At 45.1% G+C, this 25,893-nt stretch overlaps 1 protein-coding gene across 2 annotated transcripts in view; it reads right to left on the reverse strand.

Annotated features, from left to right (window-relative positions):
• HUNK (hormonally up-regulated Neu-associated kinase) overlaps positions 1 to 25,893 on the reverse strand; it is a 105,376-nt gene that overhangs the window by 32,547 nt on the left and 46,936 nt on the right. For both annotated transcript variants that reach the window (XM_017662664.3, XM_037014810.2), the window contains exons 2-4: positions 24,473 to 24,765; positions 12,809 to 12,864; positions 7,214 to 7,349 (exon numbers count right to left, since the gene is read on the reverse strand). In XM_017662664.3, coding sequence (XP_017518153.3) covers positions 7,214 to 7,349; positions 12,809 to 12,864; positions 24,473 to 24,765 — 485 coding nt within the window. The remainder of the gene's footprint in view (positions 1 to 7,213; positions 7,350 to 12,808; positions 12,865 to 24,472; positions 24,766 to 25,893) is intronic.

Raw genomic sequence — 25,893 nt, forward strand, 5'->3', positions numbered from 1 at the left:
GATAGCTACAAAAAAAAAGTCTCAGATTTATCACTGAAAAACCTCAGAGGCTAAAGGAAGCTTCGCTCTTGAAAACTGAAAGTCCTTAACCAAACAAAAGGAGTCACATGTCTCCACTTTCCACCTCCTTCTCCTGCCTTCATTCATATTGAAGAGGACTGGTTGGAGAGAAAATGCTGTCCTTCCGTGTTTGAGCCCTGGCAGTAGTTGATAATGTCTTGGTAGTACTTTTACAAAACAATCTGAGGCCCAGAAGAACTTTTCCAACTCTCCCTGCTGAATGCTCAGGTCCCCACGGGATGGTTGGGCTGGCCCCCTCAGCCAACGTGCTGACCCAAAGGGACAGTGCTGTAGACAGAGATTTCTCCCACTGAGACTGGGATAGTGGTCTGGGTGTTGTGCATGACTCTCCACTAGGCACCAGGTCTTCACACAAATGCTTCCCCCACCCCAGGAGTCTCTATGAGATCAAAGAGCATTTTTTTGCCTGAAAAAATGTTGCATCCTTAATCTTTTGGTGATAGAACTCTCCATTTCCACTTTCCTTACCCTTAGAGAGTCATCAGAGTTCTCAAAAGAGCACTGTAATCTGAAAATTAAGTTAATTTTGATTCTTTTCATTTAAGAAGTATATCTGCATTAAAGCTCTTTTGAACAAGCATGTATGCCACTCTAAGGAAAAGTCAGTTAACAGTAAAAAAGCTTCACTGTACCAGAATAATCATTTTTGGCTTTCTGTCTGAAATCTCAAAGTTCATTGGTGATATAGATAGAAATACAGATATTACAGTCATCAGGATTAAAAGAAAGAAGTGAATGATTTTAAAGATATTTATACATGGTCCATTTATGAAAATAAGGACCATTGAAAATGATGGTAAAGCCCCAGGGGAGCACGCACCATTTCCCATTTACACGGCTAATTCCTGATTCCCTAGAGAAGGAAGATCCTGGGGGCCTCATTTGTAGAGAAGAGCTTTCATTGCCAAGGTTTCCTTGAATGACTGGTTTTCTTCCTCAGCCAATCTCAGAAGTCTTGGAGAAAGGCTCCATCCACCTGTCAAGGTCCAAAACCTCCAGAGAGGGAAGTTTGCTTTTGATTTTGGAAGTGAACTCTTCATTCTATTGTTTCAGAACAATAAAAAGGGTTGTTCTCTAACAACAGTGTCTGGCCCAGGGAGACACTGGTCCCATTTTCACATTTTTAAACAGCCTTTTAAATTACATTTTCTTTGGGCTTTCCATTTCCAGTTCTGCCAACAAAGTCATGGGCACCAAACAGAAACCTAACTGTATCTCACACAACACACCCTAACGCAACGGAAAATTTACCTCTTTAAAGAAGGCTCTCAAGTTTTTCATTTTCTCCACAATTAAGAGTGCGTAATCAGATATTCAGTCTTCCTGGCTTTTGCATATGTTGTTCCCACTGCCTGGAAAGTCTCTCCCCTGCTTCTCCACCTGGCGAGTTCTCCTCTGATGCCTTCTAGAATTGACCCAGCTGTATAGCCTCGTTCATGCTCTGCACTGAGCCTCCTGACATGCTGTGTTTGTTTACAGGTAAGACTTGTTGGTGAGTGGGTGTCTTATTCAACGGTGGCTGCCATATAACAAAATACCACACACTGGGTGGCTTAACCAGTTCTGAGGGCTGAAGAGCACCAGCATGGTGGGGTTCTGGTAAGAGCTCTCTTCCTGGCTTGCTGTTGGCCACCTTCGTGCTTCGCCTTCACACGCAGGGGCGGAAGCAAGCTCTCCAGAGTCTCTTCGTATAAGAGCACAAATCCCATCTTGGGGGCTCCACCCTCATGACCTCCCAGAGAACCCTCCTCCAGAAACCATTACGCGGGGAGGTCAGGGCTTCAACTTATGAGCTGGGTGGGGACAAAAGTCAGTCCACAGCAGTGGGAAAGTGTGTTAGATTAAAAAAAGAAAAAAAAAGCCACAAATTCATTGCTACTCCCCATGCCAAGGGTGGGATCTGTCTCTTAACTCCGGGCTTGGCCATGCAACCTGCTCTGCCCAATGAGACTTTAACAAATGAGATACAGAAACATCCTGAAAAGTGCTTATGAACTAGAGCCTGGCCTCCCTTCCTCCAGGGGACTCTTCCTCCCCCATGCAGATGAAACTCTACATATTCTGTGGCTTTGTTTCTGGTTTTCATGCAGCCAATAATTTACCATCTATAGGTACCAGCCATGAATGAGAATTTGGTTTTATAACCTGACCATTTGGTGACCTCTGCTGGGTGGGAGCTGACGGAGGCTTGCGCGGTTGGGTAAGGGTTGGCCAAGAATTCAGTCTCCTCCATTTGTCTATTAGTGAACTCGATTCAATAAAGGAATTATTTCATGCTGACTAGTAGGGAGAATGTTCCTGGGATCCACAGGAGTGAGCTCTTACTCATCAGTTTACTTTCACCATTTCCTGAAGTTTCAGAGCTTAAACAACAAAAATATCTTGGCTCACAGCTCAGGAGGCTGGAAGTCTGAAATCAAGGTGTCAGCAGGGTTGGTCCCTCCTGGGGCTGTGCAGGAGAATCTGTCCCGTGCCTCTCCCTGAGCTTCAGGGGGGTTGCTGGCTTTCTTCAGCATTTCTTGGCGTGTAGGCACATCACTCTGATCTCTGCCTTCATCCTCACGTGGCCTCCCATGTCTCTCTGGGTCCAAATTTCCCCCTTTATAAAGACACCAGTCACACTGGCTTTTACGACCTCATTTTAACTTGATTACCTCTGTGAAGACCCTATTTCCAAATAAGATCACATTCTGAGATACTAGGGGTTAGGACTCCAACATGTCTTTTGGGAGGGGGACACAATTCAACCTATAACATTCTGTTACAATTTCCCAGTGGCCTCTCACTACCCTTAGAATAAATCCAAACCCTTTGCCCACATGCCCACCCCACAGCCTTCCCACATCCTGTCTCTCTGCCTAGAGCCTTCCACCCTGACTCCTCCTTCTTCCCACACTGGACTTCTTCTCATCTTTAGGATTTGGCTTTGAGGTCCCCCTGTCAAGAGGCCTCCCCACTCTTGTTCCTGTGCCCCACCTGCTTCCGGCACAGCAGTTACTACACTCTGCTCACAGCTTGTTAAAAAATTGTCTGTCTGCCCCACTAGAATATACACCCTACAAGAAGAAGTACAATGGAATAGAAGCAGCAGAGGGTGGTAATTAGAGGCTGACTCTAGAGTGAAACCACCCAGTCAAATGCCGGCTCTATCACGAACTGGCTGTGCTATCTGGGCCTAAGGTGCTTCATGCCTTAGTTCCCTCATCTGCAAAATGGGGGCAACTAAGCATTCCCTTCATAATTTTTAGGTAGATGAGGTGAGTGAACACATGCAAAGCCCTTGGAAAGCGTCACAGAGTCAAAGGTACATGGGGGTTACTGATGGGCACTGCAGGAACAGGACCTGCCAAGGCTGGTTCACTCACATTGTGTGCTCAGAACTCGGCACAGTGCCTGGCTCAACAAATATGTGCCGAATGAACACATCTCTACTAAGCCAGATATTATTCACACAGCTTCTTTTTGTCTTTTAAGCTTTACCAACAGCTTCTAAAAAGGGCCTAATTTCTGCCATCCCCATGAATTAGGCATAGGTCATGAGGCCTCATATCCTAGGGAATGTTACAGAGAGTCAGCTAACACAGAGCTGCTCCAGGGGAACCTCATGTGTAAGAACGAACAAAATGTGGTCCTTCGTGGCTGAGCAAGAGTGAGAATCTCCACCTCAACAACCCCGCATGGGGCACCAGAACACGGACGTGCAGGCTGCAGTTCCTGGTCCACCCGGAGGTCCCCTTGGTCCCCAGAGCCATGTCACAGATAACTGAAGGGCCCGTGTCCGTCTGGGGCATCACCATTTATAAAAAGCTTTCACATACATTACTTTATGGCACCAGGATTAAGAATGAGGCCTGACAGCGCTTTTCAAAAGACCTTCAGTTAGCCAGCTCCACAGACAGCCTGACCACACCAGCAGCTAGGGTGGTGGAGGGAAGTGTCTTGGGTCGTGTCCATCCCTCCTTTGATGCCACCATTACTCCTGGGTGGAACTGCTGCTCTAGTTAGTGGACAGGGATGCAAAAGGGGGCCACCCAGCATGTTCCTTTATTAAACTGAGAAACAGAGCATCTGTGGCCACTAAATGTGGGTTCCTTTCCCACATCAAGCAACTTGGTGGAAGGGACGGGAACAAAGTCTGAGATGGTGCTGCCCCAGGCAGCCAGTGCTTTTCATCTTCCATTGTATTTCCCCAGAAGGGACAAATGACTTGTTCCGATCTTACAGTCAGCACAAGGGGGTGAGGGGCCCCAGGCTGCCTGAATGGGCCGGGCACTCTCCTACAGCTCTGATAATCCACGAGGCTCTTCCTTCTGCCAGCATTTCTAGACTCTGGGGAGATGCCTACTTTACCAGTCATGGACTGGAAAGGGTCCCCCATTTTCAGGCTGAGCCTCATCACCATGACAAGCGGTGACAACACCGTCCCCTAGAAAGCAGGACCTCAGAAGCACACCGTCACCTGCTCTCCAGCCTACCAACGTCTCTTACCCTTTGGTCACTACATCTCCCGCCTCCTTCCCTGTCCCCACAGCTACAGGGCAACCCTGGATCTCTTGGTCTTTCAGCCTCCCCATTCTCCAAAACCTTCATTTATTTTGGCACAAATTGTCCTTTTCATATCTTTCATTAACATAAATGAGTTCTATAACTGTTAAGAAGGTGATCATAGATTCAAACATTCATATTCATCCATTAATAAATTTTTACTGAGAGCAGATTATATGCCAGACACTTCTGAGAATCCTTAAGCATTGGAAGAGACCAAGGAAGGATTTCATCTCAGGTATTGACTCTGATGCCCTGGGAGTGGCTTCCGGATGGCTGTGTTGGGAAGGACTTGGAGGCCCGTCCGGCACAGTGCAGTCCACATTCTCCCTCTGCAGCCTCTGCCTCACCTCCTCTCGAGAGGTCGGAAGAGAAACCTGGAGATCAGGCCTGTGTGCAAAGCACAGCCCCACGGCTCACAAGCTGTGTGTGCCTCTCTGCGCCACACCAACCACTGAGCTCTCTCCTGCCTGTGTGAAGCTGGGAGGAGACATGCCTCAGAGGCTGTGCAGAGGACCAAAGGCGAAAATTAGCCCCGAACACTCAGCCTGCCCAGGAAGGCAGCTGATCCCTGAACGTGTTTCGTTCCCTGGCAGACCCAGCATCTGGGCTCCTGGGAAAGTTGGCCCCTTCGGGAAAAGCTCAGGGAATTCTGCTGTGCTCAGAATCTCACTCTGGTCTCTGGTTCCTCTCCTCTCCAACCAGAACTTCCTGAATTTCCTCACTCCTAGGCCCTTGCACTGGGTCACATTCCTCTGTCTGCTTCCTCTGCCAACTATTGTCCCAACCCTGTAGCTTCTGTTCACAGGGATGAAATGTCTGTCCCTCCCTTCCCCGCCCACTCCCGCCCTCCCTTCCTTCCTTGTCCCTAGCTCAGGCTTCAGAGACCAGGCTTCAGGCCCGATGCTGAGGAACCCGTGGAGCAAGTCGGTGGTCCCTGCCCCTTGGCCTGTGGTCCAGGGGTTTCCAGCAAGTGAGCAATGACCACAGGGTGAGGACCTGGGAGCAGGGGGCAGGGACAAGAGGTGATGCCAGGGGCCTCAAAGCCTCCCTGAAGGAGACAGGGAGGATGGGTGCCCAAGGGAACTGGCATCCAGCAAAACAAAAAGGAAAGGGAGAGTACAGGACCAGGAGAAAGAACTCCTGGCAGAAGGAACTGTGCTGTGAAGGCTGGTACCTAGAAGGAGGCAGGCTGAGTTTGAGGGACAGGATGCAAAGTGGAGTTAGCTAGGGAGAATGGCAGGGTTGGGGGAGAGAATGGCTTCTGACAGGGTAGCAGGACCAAGCAAGGGCTGCGTGTGTCATGTTCAAAACTCAGTACTTTACCTTGAGACCCTGGAGACTGCCTGGTTCAAATCCCAACTCCACTACTTAGTAGCTCTGTGACCTGGGGAAATTTTATTAATTTCTCTTATGAATAGTTTCCTTTCCCATAAAATGGAGGATAATGGAGAGTTAAAGTTTCACTGGGTCACCATGAAAATTAAACAGCACAGTGCCTGCCATACACCCAACAATAGCTTCTCTCCAACATCGACAACAGAAGCGAGTGAAGATGGAGAGAAGTGGGAGAGTCCAGAAATGTTTTGCATGAACACACTCTTGGTTCAGGTGAATCCCTCTCATCTCTTTAATCAGGGGCCCACTCTCTGTCTAGAGTCTGTTTCCCCATGGCAAGGAATTTAGTCCCTACCTCAGAACCCAGGACTCTGCATGGCTCCCTGTGCCATTCACGTATTATGATGAGGGCCTCGCTCAGCATGGGCACCAGCAGGGACCTGGATTCGGGGACCAGGGCCCTGCAGCAACCCGTGCCTCATTCCTTCAACTATTTATTGAGTTTTCGCTGAGTGGCCAACACTGTCTTGACACTGGTGAAGCCGACCAACCAGGTCCCTACCCTCGGGTGGCCTCCCTTCTGGCTGAGGAGACAAGCAATGAACAGATTAGCAAACAAGAAAAGGACAGGATGGATGTGGGTGCTAGAGAGGAAATTAAAAGGGGTAGGAGACAGAGTCACAGGGGACCCTTTTGACATGGGACTCAGAGATGGTGTCCACAGTGGTGACCCTGGATTACAACTGGAATATGGGAATGGACAGGCCATTTGAAGGACTGGGAAATGGCATTCCAGGTGATGGAAATAGGGAGTGCAGAGCCCAGAAGTGGGAGAGACTAAGATGTGAGCAGAGGAGTACAGCAGGTGGAGTCCGGGGGAATTCTGGAAAGGGGCAGGGTGGGGCCCCCAGGTTGATTTTATGCTGATGCTGATGGAAGCTGTGGGAGCATTGTAAGAGGGAAAAGATAGGAGTGACTCATGAAACCACACCATAAGGCCTATGAGTGCACAACTGTTTTCCTGTCTCCCCAGCACCTAAATGAATGTCAGTCAAGTCCTCTCTAGCAGTTTGTGGAGAAAAGGCCAGAAAAAACAGAGGTGGAAAGCCAGGCCCCAAAAAATCACTAAATATATATCCCACAGCCTATAATATAATACATTCTCATCAACACTCATATGTTATTTCACAGGAAAGGGACAGCATAGACAGTGGGAGGGAGCATTCACATTATAAGCTCAGTAACTCACATGGACCAGACATCGATTTTGGGGCCATATTTCTTCCTGGCCAGAAGTTCAGGGGCGGCATAGGCTGGACTGCCACACTGAGTGCTGAACGGGTCCGAGTGGCCCAGGATTCCTGCACAGTTGCTCAAGCCGAAGTCTGCAAAGAAGGTCCATGTTAGTAAACTGTGGAAATGAAGAAGGGGGTGGGGGGAAAGGCAGCAGAAATGGAAACATTCTGTCAGGCTCACACATCATTTAGCGTCCAAAACAAAAACCAGAGACTGTGAACCATGACCTCTGGGTGCAGGATTCAAGGCAAAAGAATGTCAGGTGGTGGTTCCCTGGCCTAATGGCCATGTTTCTATCAGGCCTCACTGCACAATCTGACTAGAGCTAAAACTATGTTGAACCAAAGCATATTTTCATCAAACCTTGGAAATGAGTCATCCAGGAAAAGGAGAGGCTTCGCTTCCTAGGACTAAGGCAGAAAGAAAGAACAAGTGGAGCACCCTGGAGTCAGTGACCTGGCTTCCCAGTGACCAATAGGGGAAAAGCTAAAGGGAGGTTGATTTTTTCCTGGCTGGTATCGGTGTCACCCTAGGTGACATGGGATCCCACCATTTAAGGTTGACTTTTTCAGCTCCATGTTCTCATTTCATGTAAGTCTCTTAAAAATGCTCCCAATGCATATGGGCAACATATGGTGATTTGAAGAGGGGAAAAAAATACACCCAATGGTTTAGACGACGCTGAATGTTGGCTGGAAACATAACACCAGAAAGACTGCAACGGGAACTGCTGGGCAAGGGGATCTCCTAGCACTGCTGTGTCCTTGGATGAGTAAGGCGGCCGGAAGGAGCACCGAAGAGCCCAGTATGTCTAAAGCTGCGCTGTTACTTCTGATCTAAAGATATTGCAACTGACAGGTCAGCAGGGCGCTATTAGCGCCCTGTCCTCGGCTGAGAGCTCTCCTCCACCTCTGCGGATCGCAGAATTAAGCTCACAGTTCCTCCTTTGAATGTAATATTTAGGGTTCTGGCTCCTGCACAGAAGGCTCCGCCCACAGGGCTCCATCAGAAAGGGGCTGCGGTCACAGACAGGCTCCACTAACAAATTCTTCTTACCTTCTCAGCCGACAGGATTTACATCTAATTTCATTACTGAGTTTTCTCCTTGACTCACGTGTCCCCACCTGCAAAGCACACGACTACCGGGAAAGGTGCAGCAAGCTCAGGAAAGGCACAACACGAGTGGGGAGGCTGTGCGGGCTCACAGAGGTCCTCACACGCCGTGGGCCAAGACGCACTCCTAAAAACTCTCCCAAGAGTCGCTGGGTCATGCTGTGTGATGAGACAGTGTTTCCAAACAGAACCCTGTCCTGGCAGAGCTCAGAAGACACTTCCAGGCTCCATGGGTTGCCCAGGCACTGCAGCTCAGGGGTGGAGATTCGGGAAGAATCAGAGCCTACACCAGACACTAGCAAACCAGCCCGGATGCTGCATGTGCACAGACTTAACTCTTTTGGAATTTTTGTTTTTTAATGATTCTATTTTTTCCTCATAACCTCCTTTCTCCTCTCTTCCACCTGCAACCTCCCTGGCCCCCATTTTCCTTCCCACAGCCCAGCCAGCACCAGTAGGCCCCACAGCACCTGCTCACCAAGGCCCTCCAGGAGCCCCCAGGCTCCAGGATTCCTCTCTTGTGCAAAGGATCTGAGGCATCCTGTTCTCAGACACCAGCCTTTGTCATCAGTGAGCAGGGGAAGAGGGTAGGAATATTTGTTTAAGAAAAAAATGACAGCATGCTTGAAACTGGATGGTTGTTTAAATGCTTTGGATTTGAAAATCAACCTAAAAGAACTTGTAACAAAAAAATGCATTAAGAGCACCCGATCTGGGCTCTTTGGAAATGGAAACAGCACCAGGGAATAAAGATTATATTATCTGGGGTAACATTTTAAGCAAAGCTTCATAAGCAATCCTATTAGAAGTACAATCCCTTAGGAGTCCCAGAAAATGTATTACTAGATTTCTGAGATCAAAGAAAAAGACTCCCTTCCTAATCTCAGTGGGGTCCCATCAATGAAAGGACAGCCTCTCTCAGCTGTTAAGAAGCACAGGACACAGAGAAGGTAGGGGACAAGGCCCCTCTGCCACCAGGCAAGCTTGAGAACACAGTTTTACTTCTGTCTTAAGCAGTTTCAAGAAGATAAAGTAGCAAAGGATTTGAGGAGTGGAGGAGACAAATCTGCATTCTAAGAGACTTAATGTTGACCTAGCCGTAATGGTTTAATTTAAAATACATTGTAGAGAAATAACCACTACATTTTATATTCATAACTGTTAGGATCTTACACACATGCCTGTCATTAGAATGGTGGAACTAAAGAGAAGTCCACCTCCCAGGGATGTCCCCCAGGTCTGCCTCAATTCCACCGGGGGAATACATAAGCCAATTATCACTCGGTTCTCTGAGAGCTGCAAAATGATTCAGAAAACATGCCCAAGTGAGCATTGCTTTGGAAAAGTGAAGTGCAAAATTGTTCTAAGCTGTGGCTCTTACATTTTAAGATTACACTAAACTATCACACAACAGACTGCTTTTTGTAGAAAGGGGGGGGGAAAACCTGATTAAATCAAATGTTATAATCCATTAGTTCTAGTTAATTTGAAACATGGCTTACAAGGCTTAAGTACATTTATTTAAATCAAATTATTTCAAAGAAAGAGACACTATTAAGAGGAAATGGTTATAGCTATAATCAACTTTTGAAAACAAGGAGGTAATTCCTTTGAAGAAAATGTCCAAAAGGCTTTCAAGTTGCAGAAAGACAGTGGTAGAAATATTTGATTCAAATTGCCTAACCTTGGGCCACTAAAACCCACAAGACACTGGCCCTCCTTCCCTCCAGGACCTACCCTTTCCCCTCGCAAGAAAAAATGAGGAAATGCAGATTCTAAATCCCAGTTGCCTTTTGGATAGTTGAGTGTCTCTTGATTACAGGTGTGACTTGGGCTCTTTTGTTTCAGCTGGTCAGGAGAGAGTGGAGAGTTCTAACAGGGAAATCTAATTATCAGAGCCTCCTTTCCAGCAGTTTTGGGAACTCTGGCTTCTGACAGGGCCCATTTTGTCTGGATGAGCTGAAATGCTTGGGTGCCAATCCAGTGGTTGCCAAGCTGAGACGTGATGACTGAGGCATTTGAATAAAACGGTGTCTAAATTAACTACCATCCCACTCACCCCAAGGGGAGCCGTGGGCTCTCATTTCGGTATAACCTATCCGCATGGTGATTATACAGGTCTCCTCTAAGATGGTTTGCTGGGCAGCCAAGGTGTGAGCTATTTAGAAATGCATCCACTGTTTATAGAGATTGCTTCTTCCAGAATCTTGAGAGCAAACTGCTAACCAAGAAAAACATCTGTGCTCTTGTGGATAAAATGAGAGTTCCTGTGGCCAAGATTCTCACCTGGCCCTGGTTGACTAGCTCACTGCACACCTGTGGGCAATACATGGCTGTTTGGTTGACTGTATAAAAAGAGCTCCACCCAGGGCTCTGGGTGCGAGACGGTGGCAGGGCTGCAAGACTGCAGGAGAGCAGAGCAGAGGCTGGAGTGGTGGCAGCGCTGAGGACAGAGGCCCAGAGGATGGCTGTGTGGGACAACTGTGCAGAGAGGCCGAGGATGGCTGTGTGGGACGACTATGCAGAGAAGCCCAGAGGACGGCTGTGTGGACCGAGGGGCTCAGAGGCAGAGACTGGCTTGCTGCATACAGACTCACTCTGAGTGAATGGGATTCTAGTGACTGACCTGCCAGCTAGAAATAAAGTTGGGTATAACCCTTTCACCCCAAAGAACGTTTTGCTGTCAATTTCTTTGGTCAAACTGAATCCACACTGAACTTGCCCAGGGCTGAAACCCATTGGCAAGACAGCTCTCAACAGTGCTTATTCCACGTATATTTCTACTTTTATATTTAGTCATCTAGGGCTATGGGGAGAGAATGGAGAGAAAGCATGCAGAGAGGCAGAAAGGAGGCAAAACCAAAGGAAAGGAACAGGATAGGTCATGTTGGATTGGGAGACAGAAATCATCCACCCACAGATGAATGGCATTTTGCTAGAATCACCAGCCTTGGTCTGGACCACACACAGTGGAAACGAATTACTCTAACTTTTCCTGTAATGTACATCCAGCCTTCACAGAGCCTGTTTTCTTACAATTTCCACAGCTGTTAGAGCAATTCTGTCCCATCACCTCCATATTTTCTGAAGACAATTTACAGGTCAGACTGCCAGGGTACGTAAAAAACAATCTCCTTTCCTCCATTCCTTACCCCTCAACAGGTCAGTTCTTTGTTTAATGCCACAGATCCTGGAGACCAGGACCAGAAAGACACCTGATAGGCATTTCAACATCTGCCTTGTTTAATGTTTATGAATTTGGCCTTCAGGACAACTGAAATGCAATAGTGAAACAATACGACAAAAAAGAAAATTCTTTGAATTGTCCAAGAATCTTCTAAGAGTACATTCTTTAAAATCTCTGGGGCAGAGGCAGAGGAACTAGTTTCTTCTTATTAATCTTTTAATCGTGGGTGTTATCAGCCAGCGGAGGGGTCTGGAATCCCTCCAGCCCCATGCCTGTTTCTGGGTTGGGAGTCAACAGTAATTCCAAAGAATCTAATTGGTCATTTGAATGATTTGTTTTAGAGGGTCTTGAGATGGTTTTCAGCATTTGCCAAACAAAATTTCTTCCCTGGGTATGATGTTAAGTTTGCAAAGTTCTATTGATCCTTCTCCTTTCTCCTAATATAAAATCTTTTTAAGGCCATTGAAACAGAAGAAATTACTTGTACCTGAGGTGGGAAAAGAAAGAAAGGAAAGGAATAAAGATGGTGTGAACATCTGGGTATAAAAATGATGCCCCAAGATCTTGCCAAGAGCAACCACACAGGCAAACAAAAACGGAATTCTTCTAGAGAATAAGTCACAGAGTGAATTCGTTTATGGACCCTGAATTATGAACCAATTATGACTCACCTATCCTGGACCTTCCTTCTGATTACCCTCTGATTACTTTCTGATTACTTTCCTTCTAACTTATCCCTTGGTGGGGATTCCTCTCTGCACTACCACCATTGTACTACTGGGTGTGGAGAAAGATTATATTAGAAAGAGAGTGTGAGTTAGACATGACCAAGTTAAGGGTAGTACTTCTGACCCAAATCATTTTCCACCACTTTCAGTAAGTTTAATTATTAACACAAACTTTGAAAAGTCTAAAAAGTTCAGACCCACCTGAATTTATAGAGAGGCTCATGTTTGAATAAATCAAAAAAGAAGAAACTAATAGATTTTTATTTGTGGCTGCAAAATTCATTTTATCTTCTGTTTAAACTATTTTTACCTTTCTAATTATGTTTATTATTAATTTGTTTTTTCAGTTTCAAAACCATTATTAAATATTTGGAGGTAAAAGAGGGCAGTCTAGAAGTAGTGTCTGGGGACTAGAAATAGACCGTGGATAATTTCAATGTTAGTAATCCAGAAATAAGTAACTGAGAATTGACAACACAACACTTAAAGGATAATCTTGCTGGAGAAAAAAAAGTCATACCAATCAGCTTGATATTATTGTCTTCATCTAGTAGCAAATTTTCTATCTTCAAATCTCTGAAATAAACAAAAGCACAGACCATTTCAGATAGGCATTTGAAAGAATAGAATAACAGTTTGTTCTGAAAGCAAACTAAGGGTGTTAGAGCCACTTTGAACCACCCCACAAGCTTTCTGCCAAAACTCACACAATCAATAAGTAAATATTTATAAAACATGACATTATTAATTGCTGCAGACTAAAAAAACCTAAGGATTTCAGAGAAAACAGAGAGCATTGAGGGCAGAACAAATCACAAAATGTTTTGGGAAGAAGTGGAACCAAAGCTGAAACTTGGAATTTAAACAGAAATGGGTTTGGGAGAAAGTGGAAGGCATTAGTCAGGACAGGCGCTGCCTGAGCAGGCAGGGACATACAAATGTGTCGGTGAGCTGGTGAGCAACACCAGCCACAGTAAGGAACGGATCTGGGGAAGCAGTTACAAAAACATGGAAAGTTGACGTTATTTATCAGTCTAATGACAAACTCCATGCTTGGAGCCCAAGCATCATCCACAAACTGGCAGGTGATGAGAAATTAATCTGTTTAGCAAGCTGATATTACGGTGGGGATCAAAACAGACTCCAAAGATATCAGGGCCCTAATCCCTGGTATTATGCCAGGATATATATTAATGTTACATGACCCAAGGAAATTAGGTTTGCAGATAGAATGGAGATTGCTAATCAGTTCATGGGTGAGTCTGATCATGGTGATTGGACGAGGTGGGAGACATGCACTCAGGGTCCTGCTGAGTGCAAGGAGCCTGTAATATTGGGGATAGCCTGACAGGAAGCTCCTAAGGCAGGAAACATTATCTGCCTTGCTAACCACTGTACCTCAGTGCCTTTGCACACCCCAGGTTTAGTAAGTACCAATGAACCTACACCACCAAAATGATTGTTTGGGATTTCAGAAGAGAAAAGTGTGGGTAAAAGTATTATTGGGTTTTCAAACCATCTAGGCCAATGACTATAAGCATCTTAAGTTATAGCCTGTCAGCTCAGACACACCTTGGGTTATGAGTAAGAATATTCTTCTCTTCTACACACACACACCATAACAGTGTTATTTTCCATTGTTTTGAAACACATAGCCTTCTTAGTCCAGCTTTATTTTCCCACTTTTAAACAGAGACATGGGCAAAAGAAATATTTTTTTCTCTTTTAGCTCTATCATAAGGAATAGAATAGCATAATCATGATAGGCAAAAATGGCAACTGATAATACTACATCAAAGTCCCGAGACAAAGGGAGCAGTGGCTAGGACTGAGGTAAACAGGAGAGCAGTGCCCCATTTAAAGGGGACAGTCACTCACAGATCAGTCCCAGCACAGCCAGCATACCCCATTTTACACGACCAGCTAGAAATCTGGGTCTGATCTCAATTTTTCAAAGTTGGTGACAAATTCACATTTAAAACACTAACAACCATACTGCATGGGCCAGCCTTGCAGGCAAGGTAAGGCCTGCAGACTACCAATTTTCAACCTCCATAGGAGTGGAAGCTGAGCCTTGGAAGGACAGAAGATTGTGGGGGGAGAAGGTACAGAATCAGAGGGAGAAAAGACCAAGGACAGCACATGGGTGGGAAGCTCCGACCTTCAGAGCCAAATGGGGGGGACCAGTCAGGGATGCTGTTGTCATGGGGACACAAGGGGTAACATTTCAAGATGGGATGAAGAGTGAAGGAGCCAAGTGTAGAGGTGAGTCTAAAAAGTGTCTAATGAATTTCAAGATTGGAAGATGGTGGGTAGCCTTAGGGTTGGACACTTGGATGAGAAGGGAGATCCTTGTTGAAACCTGTAGCCAGGGAATATGGATATTCCCCAACCCATGGCCACCCACCATAGAAGAACTATACCTTTCACTTCAATTCAAATGAAACAATACACAGCCTTTAAAACTGTCAGCCTTTGAAAGATAGCACATATGTCCAAATGCAGGGTGACCCCAAATACATAGGTTGATCCCCCCTAACACATACACACCATTTTTCCAACAGGAAGATCCTGTTCCTCAGAAAAAGGTTTTTGGAAAATATAAATACATAATTTTTGGAAACACAATGGAATTATCAAACAACTATTTACCTATGAAGCCGCACCATTATATTTAAGAGCATATACTATCATGTTAGTTAATTTTAGAAATTTTAGAAAATTTAGAAATAGTGTCCCCACACCCTCATATGTCATGAAGCAATTTTATTAAAACTTGTCACAGGCAGGACTGGGATGACAGTCCTTGTGTGGTGCTCCCAGTGAACTGTGATATTTAGGTTGACTGGATGTTTGTATACAGCCCTTTGTGAAACTGTGTATGATACACTTGCTGGAAATCTTATTCCAAGCCATTTAAATAATAAGCGCCACTTAAAATCTCTGTAAGTTAACCACCCAGTACATTGTTTTTAGAGTAGTCTCACAAACCCTTGCAGGTGTTGAGGTCCTATCCCTACAAGCTATGATAACAACGTAAAGGGTCTCTGGTCTCCCTTTCTACCGGTTTCCTGGGGTGATTTCTAGAGCTCCCAGGGTCATCAGTGAGTCAGGTCTGGTTAATGTGTCTTCTCCAACTAGTGCTTTGTTGTTGGAAACAAAATAATTGAGATCATGCCCCTGTAATAAGCGAGACTTTGCAAGGGCTGTGTAAGGCACTTGTCTTTTCTGAAGATAATTAGGATGTCGTAATAACAATCTGACCTTATATTCAAGCATATATGGTAATTCCAAAACACAGGCATCCACCATGCCAGCAGTAGCCCAAACTGTGCTTCTGTGAACACTGATTATAAAGCAGCAGCACTATTTAAATCTCAAGGAAGTCCACAGTTTGCTTCCAACAAAACTAAAACTCCCTGGAAAAATGGAACCCACACTAAGGCGTTAAAGGGGAAATTTGGCTCAGAACAAATACTGTGGAGAAAAACAGCTTAAAGGAGTGAGAGGTAAAAGGAAGTAATTGCCAAGAATAATAAAACTAAGCTGGATAACTTGGGCCACAAAAGCCTAGAGAACAACCACAATGATTAAAAGAATGATATAAATGGAAGACAAAATATAGGAAATGCCCACTTCTAAAAATCAGGACAATGTCACAAAACCAGGGCAAGAAGTATAAGAATGTAATTAATTATTAGGCAAACTAAGAAAAAGGAAATCAGTTTTCAAATTCACCCACTGCATCCCGTAGTAATCCACACCAGCCCCTAGGAAAAATGTGCAGAACAACTTTGATTAACCAGTTGTTTACCCAAATATTACCTTTTTGCCAAGGTTTTTAAAAGATTTCAGCAATAAACAATCTTAACTACCTAAAGGTTCCCGTGGGTGGTTAATGGAAAGGTGAGCTACATTCGTCTTGGTCCAGGAGATCACTGTACCTAATCTACCCAAATTAAAGAAACATTCAGCGTCTTTTGTTTATTTATTTCTACCTCCTGCCTTGTCTTTTGAAACGTATCTAGAAAAGACAGGGAAAATATTTTTCTTCAAACCCTTTAGGAAAATACCCCCTAAAATAAAATTTTTTTAAGTATCCTTTGCCTAGGTATTTACCCAAACAAGTTGAAAACTTATGGACATGAATGTTGACATCAGCTTTATTCACAATTGTCAAAACTTGGAAGCAACCATGTCATTCAGTAGGTGATGGATAAACAGGCTGTAGTGCATCCAGACAATGCAATATTCTTCAGAGACGAGAAGAAATAAGCTATCAAGTCTTGAAAAGACATGCAGGAAACTAAAATGCCTATTACTAAGTGGGAAAAAAAACAATTTAAAAAGACTACATACTGTATGATTCCAACTGAATGAATTTCTGGAAAAAGCAAACTATGGAGACAATAAAGAGGTCAGTGGTTGCCAGAGGCTTGAAGAGGATGAGGAGGATGCAAAAATACATCTTTTTTGAGGGTGGTGAAATCATTCTGTATGATACTATAATGGTGGTTACCTGACATCATGCATTTGTCAAAATTCACAGGAATGTACAACACAGAAAGAACCCTAATGTAAACTACGGACCTTGGTTAATAATTATGTATTAGTATTGCTTCATCAGTTGTACCACACTATCACAAGATATTAGTAATAGGGAAAAAACAATGTGGAAGGAAGTATTTGAGAACTCTGTAGTTTATCGTTTTTCTACAAACCTAAAATTGCCCTAAAAAATAAACTCTATCAATTTTTTATATAGCTTCTGGATATCTTTTCCTTTCCTGAGAGATCAGTGCCAGGAATGCTATGGCTACAACCAAGCCTCACTCAGAATGTTCACTGCGGAGCATCCTTACCACATGAAATTAATTACAAGTCCATTTGGGACAGTGGGCCACTAGGACCCTCCACCCAGCTACTCAACTGTAACCAAAGAAGCCACAAATGATCCCGAGAGACCACAAAATTGAAAGGCATCTTCCTGAATAGAAGAAGGATGGGTTTATTCATAAGGTTTTAATGTTTGTGTATTACAAAGTACCTTTATGGTAGGCCTCAGTTATCCAGAAAATCGCCCTGTGGTCCATGTGAAAAGCATGATGCTTACTCTAGCTCCATCTCCAAGATCAAAATATTTGTCTCTTTTAAGTGTCAGATTTACCATGTGGGAAGGTTCTGACAGCTGTCTGGCCTGTACTTGATGATGGATGTGGTGCTCAATTTCACATTAATTCTCTTTGATTGCATTAATCTCTTTGCAGGGTGGAGCGAGAAGCAGATGACCCTTCCTGTGTTCAGGCAGTGTGAGGAGTTCCTCCCAGCAGCAGAAAACTAGAAGCTTAATGTGAACTCGTAACTGAGAACAAAAGGAAGAGAAGAAAATGGCCCTTGGATGGAAAGGAAATAGTTTTTCCTTGGCCAAAGGGGCTCCAAAGATGAGTTAGGACAAGGAAGAAAGGGGACAGGCATGCCCTAAAATAAGGGGCACCTGGAGAATGGTTATCAAGACAGTTTGGGGGGTGGGGCAGCACAAAGGAATCACCATGGAGCCCAGCCCAGAAGAGGCCACCAAGGGCTCAGGCACAGAGGCTTCTGGACCTTCTCTGGCAACTGGTGCATTTCCAGGGAGAGATGCCCAATGAGGCTCATCATCACAGTGCTCCAAGACCTGACTCTGGGCCCCATCTCTACCGCAGCTTGGAGGGGTTGGGGACAGAAGGCAGGGGTGGGGGTTGTTTCTGCAGGCATTGGGGAAGGGCTCAAGGGAAGAGCCACAATCACCAGCCCTTTGTTCTAGGTTATTTCCAAAGAACAAGCTCAAACAGGCCTTGACGAACAATTCCAAGTTCACCCACAGGCTACCAAGCACTCCCCTGGCCCCCACCTCCACCCACCCACCCACCCAGACTCACCTGATACTTCTTTAAAGACGGTAATATCTAAGGTTTGGAAGCAGGCCAGGGTGAACTCCAGTCACTGCCCTGCCAGATGGAGGGGCATGAGTCAGGGAGACCCCTGTGGCCATAACAAACATACAGGGCCTGGTGCCCAGTCACTGGAGGCAGGATAAGCAGCTGCTGGGACAGGAGCAGTACTGAGGAGGTGGGAGCAGGGGTGTGTGCATGTGTGTGTGAGAGAGGCACTTGAATGTGAGCACATGTGTATGTGTATGTGCACACATCCGGACACGAGAGTGCACGCATGTGAGAATGTGTGTTGTGTGCATGCCCAACCATATGTGTGAGCACACACACGTTCATGTGTACATGTGCACACACACAGATCCAGAATACTGGGATGGGAATGAAGGAAGTTTCTCCCCTGGGCCTCACCAGGCCATGTCCAGTCCCACAGAGAAGATCAAAGGCCAGGCTTCCAAGAAACCTTAGGCCCAGACTGAGGGCAGGAACCAGAGAGAGCCCTGCCCCTCAGCATTAAGACCAAAGGTAGAAGTGAAAAGAATGGCATAAAAGAGAAGCCACTAGGATTCAAGGACGGGAGGGAAGGGCAGAGAAGGCTGCTGAGGACCCAGGGCAGAGTGGCTAAGAAAGCCACACAGCATGGGGGGCATGGGGAAGGGGAGAAAGACATGCTCTGGGGTCTGGACCTCCACCCAACCCACTGACCAGCCCTGGGCAAGTCATTTAAACTCCCTGAGCAGATTCATCTTTGAAAAATGGCATCATAAAAAGGGGCTACCGAGTAGGACCATTAGTGGGGCCTCCGTGGTTTGCAGACCACCCCAAGGCTAACCGAACACTAACAGGTAAAAGGCAAGAGGCTGGAGGTGAGAAGAACAACGTTAAAGATTCTAGGATGACGTGCAGGGGAAAAGCCCAGACAGGACTAAAAAGGGATGATTAATGTGGTGATAAGTAAACAGTATGGGGGGCATCCACCCTCAAATGAAAGGCCAGGGTGGGGAGTGGGCTCTACCAAACCCATACAGGACTGGGTCTGAGGGAGAAACCTTCGCCTGTGGAATGGCCCCACGATGGATTTTAGTAACAAGCTAAGAATAAAACATCACAAAAAGCACCTAACTCCCCAAGGCATGTCACAGGGAACAAGGGTTTTTCTTGGTTGAGCTTTATCTTCAAAAGCACTGGATTAAAACCAATTGATTTTTTAATCTTTGACACACAATATGGGCATTTTGGTAAAGCACAAGAATAATTTGGTAAGCATGGACCTGATTTATTTATCCAAAATGAAACCTTTATTGAATTCCTGCCATGCTCCAGAAATGACCTCTGTTTATAAAATGAAAAAAACTCTTCATTCACGAAAAAGATGCCACTCTACAAACTGTGACCTGAAAAACAAAACAAATTTGTACAAAATCAAGGAAGAAAGTCCCTTGAAATTCCCGGGACAATATGGAATATTCCAAAAGGAACATGGAACTGGCTACCAGAATGTGCTACCTCTGACACTAGCTATACTCATTCAATTTCTCTTCATTCATTCAACAAAGTCGTACTGTGTGCCCCTTGGGCTGGCTGCCAGGCTAGGTTGTGGCCTGTGCAGAAGACAGACATCAAACAAGTAAGTTATCTTGTGAAGAGTATTTTGGAAAGCAAAGTAGAAAGGCCTTGGGAGTTGATGCCCAGGAGGCCTTGCCTGGAGGGCTTCCTGGAAGAGGGGAGCTCAGAGCTGGGACCTGAAGGGTGAGCAGGACTTGGCTAGAGATGGCAGAGTCAGTACTCTGTGGGGCCTCATGCACACAGACCTCCGAGCCTCAGTTTCCCAAGTACAAAATGAATGAGGCAGACCCAGTACTAATTAGAGCACGCAGGTACTCAGCACTTACTAAGTGTCTTGGTTTCCAGCACTTAATTGAATTGACTCATTTAATCCTCTCAACAGCCACGTGGAGTGGATCACCCATCGTCCCTATTGTGTAGATGCGGAAAGAGAGGCAGCAAAGCCTGGGAGACATGCCCAGTGCAGCTTTTAAAGGGCAGAGCCGGCCCGTGGCTGAAGCGGTCTTGCTCTGCAGTCAACAACATCGCTGAGCACTGCACATTCCACTCCACAAAGTTGTTGAATTAGAGCTTTGTAAAATCTCCTATTTCCAATCATATTTTTTACTGCAATTAAACACAAGAACTTTGATATACATAACCAGCACCTCCAGCTCTGAGCTCGCTCTCTGCGGAAGGCCCTGGGATCCAAACAGCTCCTGGATGTGAGCACGTTACTCTCTCATTTGCCTCCCTTCCTTTCCCACCCCAAGGAAACCTAAGTGTTAAAAGGACTTCTTCATAGCCCACCAGTACAGGTCGTGCCTGCTTCTTGTCAGGCCACGGCAACAAAGGAGGGTCCCTTCTTGTCCCCTGCATTCCTCTTGAGTGCGGAGGGCCCTTTCCCAGTACTGATGAATGGGTAAGGTCAGGGCCCGGGAGCCGCTGCGCTGACGCACATCCAAGCACAGGCTCGCGCCCCTTTGATCATGCCTCTGTCTCTGTCCTGCAGGCACCTCCTGACCTGTCTCTTCCTGCTTAGGGACAGCAGGATTGTTACCCTGTTATGTTTTGTCTGTAGAGTTTGATTGGACTCTGTTATTTTGAATGAACAGAAGAATCTCAAATTAGCCTTGCAGCCGAATCAGACTTCTTGCTGAATGATGTTAAGAGCCAATGCTGTAGATATAGTAGGCAAATCATGAGATTTTAGCATCCTGCTGGGTGAGCACGCTGAGAAAAAGAAAAAAATACTCCTTATATTTTCAATGGGGAGTATATCTCAGGCAACCCTAACACGGAATGATAAAGAAGTTAGATCATATTCTGCCTGTGTAAGACTTAACCACAGCCCTATTGTTAAAAAACACAAACATATTGGCAGATCCAAGTTGACACCGAAGTTCTCTTCTAGCAAAGGGAATACACAGGCGATTAGAGGGTTAGTGTCCTTTTTTTCTTTCTATTTGTAGTATTAACATGATTTTTAAAGATTTGCTTCCTTAAAGGGATATTTAAATAGTTTTGAGTAAATAATTAAACATTTAGATTTAATATCGCAGGCAATGAGGGCTGTGCAAGCATTAAGTTGATGACGACATAACAATATAGTATCAGCGTAATTAGAAACTGCGTTTTGAAAGCACCCTCTGACACACTTAACTAAAAAGCCCTTTAAATCATTGTATAAATGTTGCCACCAAAATTCATCCTGTGTCCTCCTGAATGATCCAATCCACGTGCTCAGAAATCTTCCCATGAGGGACTCCAGGCCATCTCTGAAATGCTATCCTCTTATTCATCTGAAAACGCGAACCTCAAAATAATTTATGAAAATTCATTCCACGTTTGCAGCACATAGGAGAAAATTCTCCACCATAGGAAAGGGCTAGAGTAAATAGTATGTCAGTGGTGAGCTAGATGAGGTTTGCTAAAATTGATATTATATAATTTTTGCAAGTCAAGACATTCAGTTAAAGCCACCCATGAACATATTCTGCACAAATACTTTCATGTGACATCTCGACCATCTAGTCACCTACGTCTGTGCACGCTGAGACTCATGATTTCCAGAGAGAAAAATGGAGAACTTTTCCTCTTCATACCTCTACTTCCAGTCTTCCCTAACTTTAAAAGATCTGAACCTCTGCCATTACTAGCTTGTGAATATAGTTCCGAGGCAAGGGGAAGAAGCAGAGCGCTGGAGATCAGAGAAAGAAAAAGCACCATGTCTTTGCTATCAAAACATTATTAAATTCATTCCTTTGACATTCTGACAGTAATTGTGCCGAGCGGGATTGATTTTGTTGAAATTACTTTAAAAGGGTTGTTGAGAATTTCCTGCGGGAGCAACCGTGAGCAATGCACAGCTTCTGCCTGCTTCTCCTTTGTTGTTGGTGAAATCCTGCGAAGCTCCGTGCTCATCTGATTTCTGACAGCATGAAACCCTTGTAATAACACCCCGAGTTCCACAGAAATCTCCGCCCCCGGTTCCATTTTCCGCTGTGACCAAAGGAATGGGTAATCCAAGCTGATTCATTACTGAGCTTTCTGCCTTTGTCATCTCCATAAGCAAAGATAGAACCAGGCACACTTACAACCATCATTTTCCTAATAATGGCAGAGCTATGACACGGCAGGCTACACAGGAGTATTGTTGGGCAGAGCCAAAAATAGCATTATTCACTTAAAATTTCTGAATGTTCCTTTCCTTGCTGATCTCGCCTCAAAGAGGTCTAGAGAAGCATGATTTCATGACAACATGTGTGACTAAAAATATGTCCATAAAGAGATCCTCTCACCTCAGTGAGGAAATGATCCACCCACATGCCTGGCCAAGGATGGCTCCAGGAAAGCCCTGAACCGGGGGACCTCCCCCAAAGTGTCCCTAGGTTTCAGCACAACAGGGTAGACCGGCAGAGCATTCCCATGCCAATCCTATTAGTAAGGAAATGCCCATCTCCATCTTCAAAGCCTACATGTTCTAACTAAAGGCCTAGAACTGCTTTTTTTTCTGATCAGAATATGAATGGCTTTCAAACAGATAAAAGTCACCATTAGAAGTTGAATTTTTTAAAACATGTTTCCTTAAAAAGTTCAACATGGAGTTGCCATATGACAACAATTCTAAGAGGGGTATTCTCAGAGACATGAAAATATATGTTCATGCTGTAGCTCAGACACAAATGTTCACAGCAATCTTATTCATAAAAGCCAAAAGGTAGAAACAACCCAAATGTCCATCAACTGATGACTAGATAAACAAAATGTGGTCTATCCATACAATGGAATACTATTCAGCCACAAAAAGGAATGAAGCATGGATAGATGCTAGAGCAGGGATGAATCTTACAAACATTATGCTAAGAAGCCAGCCATGAAAGATCACATACTGCTTTTCTCCATTTACATGAAATGTCCAGAATAGGCAAATCCACTGAACCAGACAGTAGATTAGTGGATGTGAGGGCATGGCAGGAGGGGGGGATGGAGAGTGACTGACAATGAACACAGGGTTACTTTTCTGAGATGATGAAATATTCTAAAATTAGATAGCAATGAAGGTTATACAACTCTGTGAATACTTAAAATGACTGAATTGTACACTTTAAATGGTGGATTTTATGGTATGTGAACTGTATCTCAGTGTAAAAGATTTTAAATATATTATAAATTTTAAATATAAATTATTAATATATAAATTTAAATGTATATATACACACACACATTTCATGCTTTGATCTTGCTTGTTTAAATGATAGTCAATTGAACATGATATTTTTCTTCTTAACAACCCATAAGTAATTATTGATTGTCATTCCATGAAGAAAGAACTATGTATTTCTGGGTGAGGTCAACACTTTCTTCAGAGAAAAAGAGGGCATTTAAAAAAAATTTATTCTATTTTAATGTAGCATTAAAAGTAGGCGCCCACCCCCCCATGGCAACATTGAGAGGAATGCTGTTTTCATTCACGTTCCTTGTGGGAACTCCTCCTCAGGAGGGAACTGGCTGGTAAAAAAAAAAAATTAGATTTTCATAATAATTTGCAAGGTTTGTTTAGCTTATGGGGAACACCCCTCACTTTCAAGACCAAATTCACAATTCAAATGAAGATTCAATTCAATTGAATAAAACAGCTAAAAGCGACTACAATATGTAATGAAAATACAATGAAAGCACCATCCCCAGCACTTGGCTAAAAAAGGCAATCTCATACTTTCTTAACATTGATTCTTGATTCTTCTTTTGGGTACCTGAGCAACTGATCTCGTTATTTTACAAATAAGAAGATAAATCGCCAACATTTACATGGTCCTTGCTAGGTACCAAGCCCTTTTCCAAGCACTTCATGCATATTACTCATTGCACTCTACATATTAGCCCTTACACCAACTGTAAGATAACTATCATTACTATTCCCATTTTACAGAAGAAGAGACTGAGGTTCAGAATGGTTAAATAACTTTCCGAGAATTACATAACTGTTAAAGTGCAGGGCTAGGATGCAAACCGAGACACTCGGGCTTCAGGCACCACTCTTTTAACCCCCACACTGGCAGTAAGTCAGCTCACAAAATAACTCCATGGACAAAAATGTAGAAGTATTGTAAAACATGCCACAGTGATACAGCCTTGCTTAGAGTGCCCTAAAGCATGGTGCAGTCCAATCAGCATTAGTTGGTAATCCTCCCCTCTGGCATGGCCCTTACCTGTGGACTACACCAGCCCGGTGCAGGTGCTCCACTGCCGAGATGAGCTGCCTGATGTACCTGCGGGCTTCAGATTCCTCCAGCCGCTTCTTCTCATATATCTTGTGCATCAGGTTGCCCCCAGGACACAGCTCCATGACCAGGTAGTAGCTGTTTTCCGTTTCTAAGATATCAAGAAGCTGGGTAATGTTGGGGTGGCGGATCATTTGCTGGATCTGCCCCTCTCGCCGAAGGTTTTTGGTGACATAAGTGTCCTTTTTGGCTCTCTTCTTGTCGATGACTTTTATGGCCACCTAAGGAGACACCAAGAACATGGTCGTTGTCAGACATCGCAGGCAAAGGTTAGTCCTGACTATTCACAAGAACCCTAGGAAAATACACAGCTACTTCTCTACATTAGGAGAAAAACTTTATCTAAAATAGCACCAAGGGAGAAAAATAAGAACATAGCATCAGGAAAGACCAAAAGTTTCAATTATTAAGGAAGAGAATGAAATCTACATAAGCAAACTTGAATGGTCCTCTGGAAGGCTGGGTGATGGATCAAAGTGGGGTCTCAACAGAATGAAATACCAAGTTCTACTCCAGCCAAGGGCTTCTCCCCATATCTCCCAGGACTTGCCATCATCCCTCCAGCTGTGCCTCCACTAACGAAACAGCCAAACCTGCCCCCATCTTCAGTTCTAGGGCGTCATTAGGGGGCTGGGGGATGCAGTGCCCAACGACGGGGAACCCATCCTTCCTCCGTGCCCTTTCTCTGTCCGGCACCAGCCCTCTGGCTGGGCTGCCACTGGCCTCCGGTGACCAGCTCGTTCCTGTGGCGAGTTACTGTGCAGGTTAACTCTTGGCCCTGTGCTAGGCACCAGCCGGTTACAGTTCCAGGCTTGTGACTCAGCAACCCACGGGTGCTCCTCCTGGGTCATGCCCCCACAATCCGCTTGTCACATGTGTGAACTCCCCCCCCCCCCCCCGCCAACTTTACATAAAGTTGGGTGGGAGGGAGGGCGGGCAAGGGAAGATTATCGTTTCCACCTTGATCTGTGCCCTTTCCCTCCCCTCTCCTTCGGTGACAGCCACCTTGCCGTTCACCAGGCCCTGAACTGTTCCACCCTGTTCTTCCCTTAGGCCTCCCCTCCTCTCCCCCCTGTGACCAGCCACCGACATCATCACGAGCCCTCCCTGTGAAGCCCCCTCACTTTGCCTTCCTCTCTGCCCCCTCACCACCAGCTGGGCTCTCTCAGGGCAATGCCCCCCAGTGCCCAGACACACTGTCTCTAAGGAGGACTCAGGCAACCAAGGGGCAGGCTCGTGCAAGGCTGGGGGTGCAGGGCGAAAAGAGGGGACCCTCCATTTCTATCTATTTCCTTCTTTTATAATTACAGCTTGTAATTATTTCAGGATACACTCAGTATATTAGCACA

The sequence above is a fragment of the Manis javanica genome, chromosome 3, assembly GCF_040802235.1.
Source record: "Manis javanica isolate MJ-LG chromosome 3, MJ_LKY, whole genome shotgun sequence".
Lineage (NCBI taxonomy): Eukaryota > Metazoa > Chordata > Mammalia > Pholidota > Manidae > Manis > Manis javanica.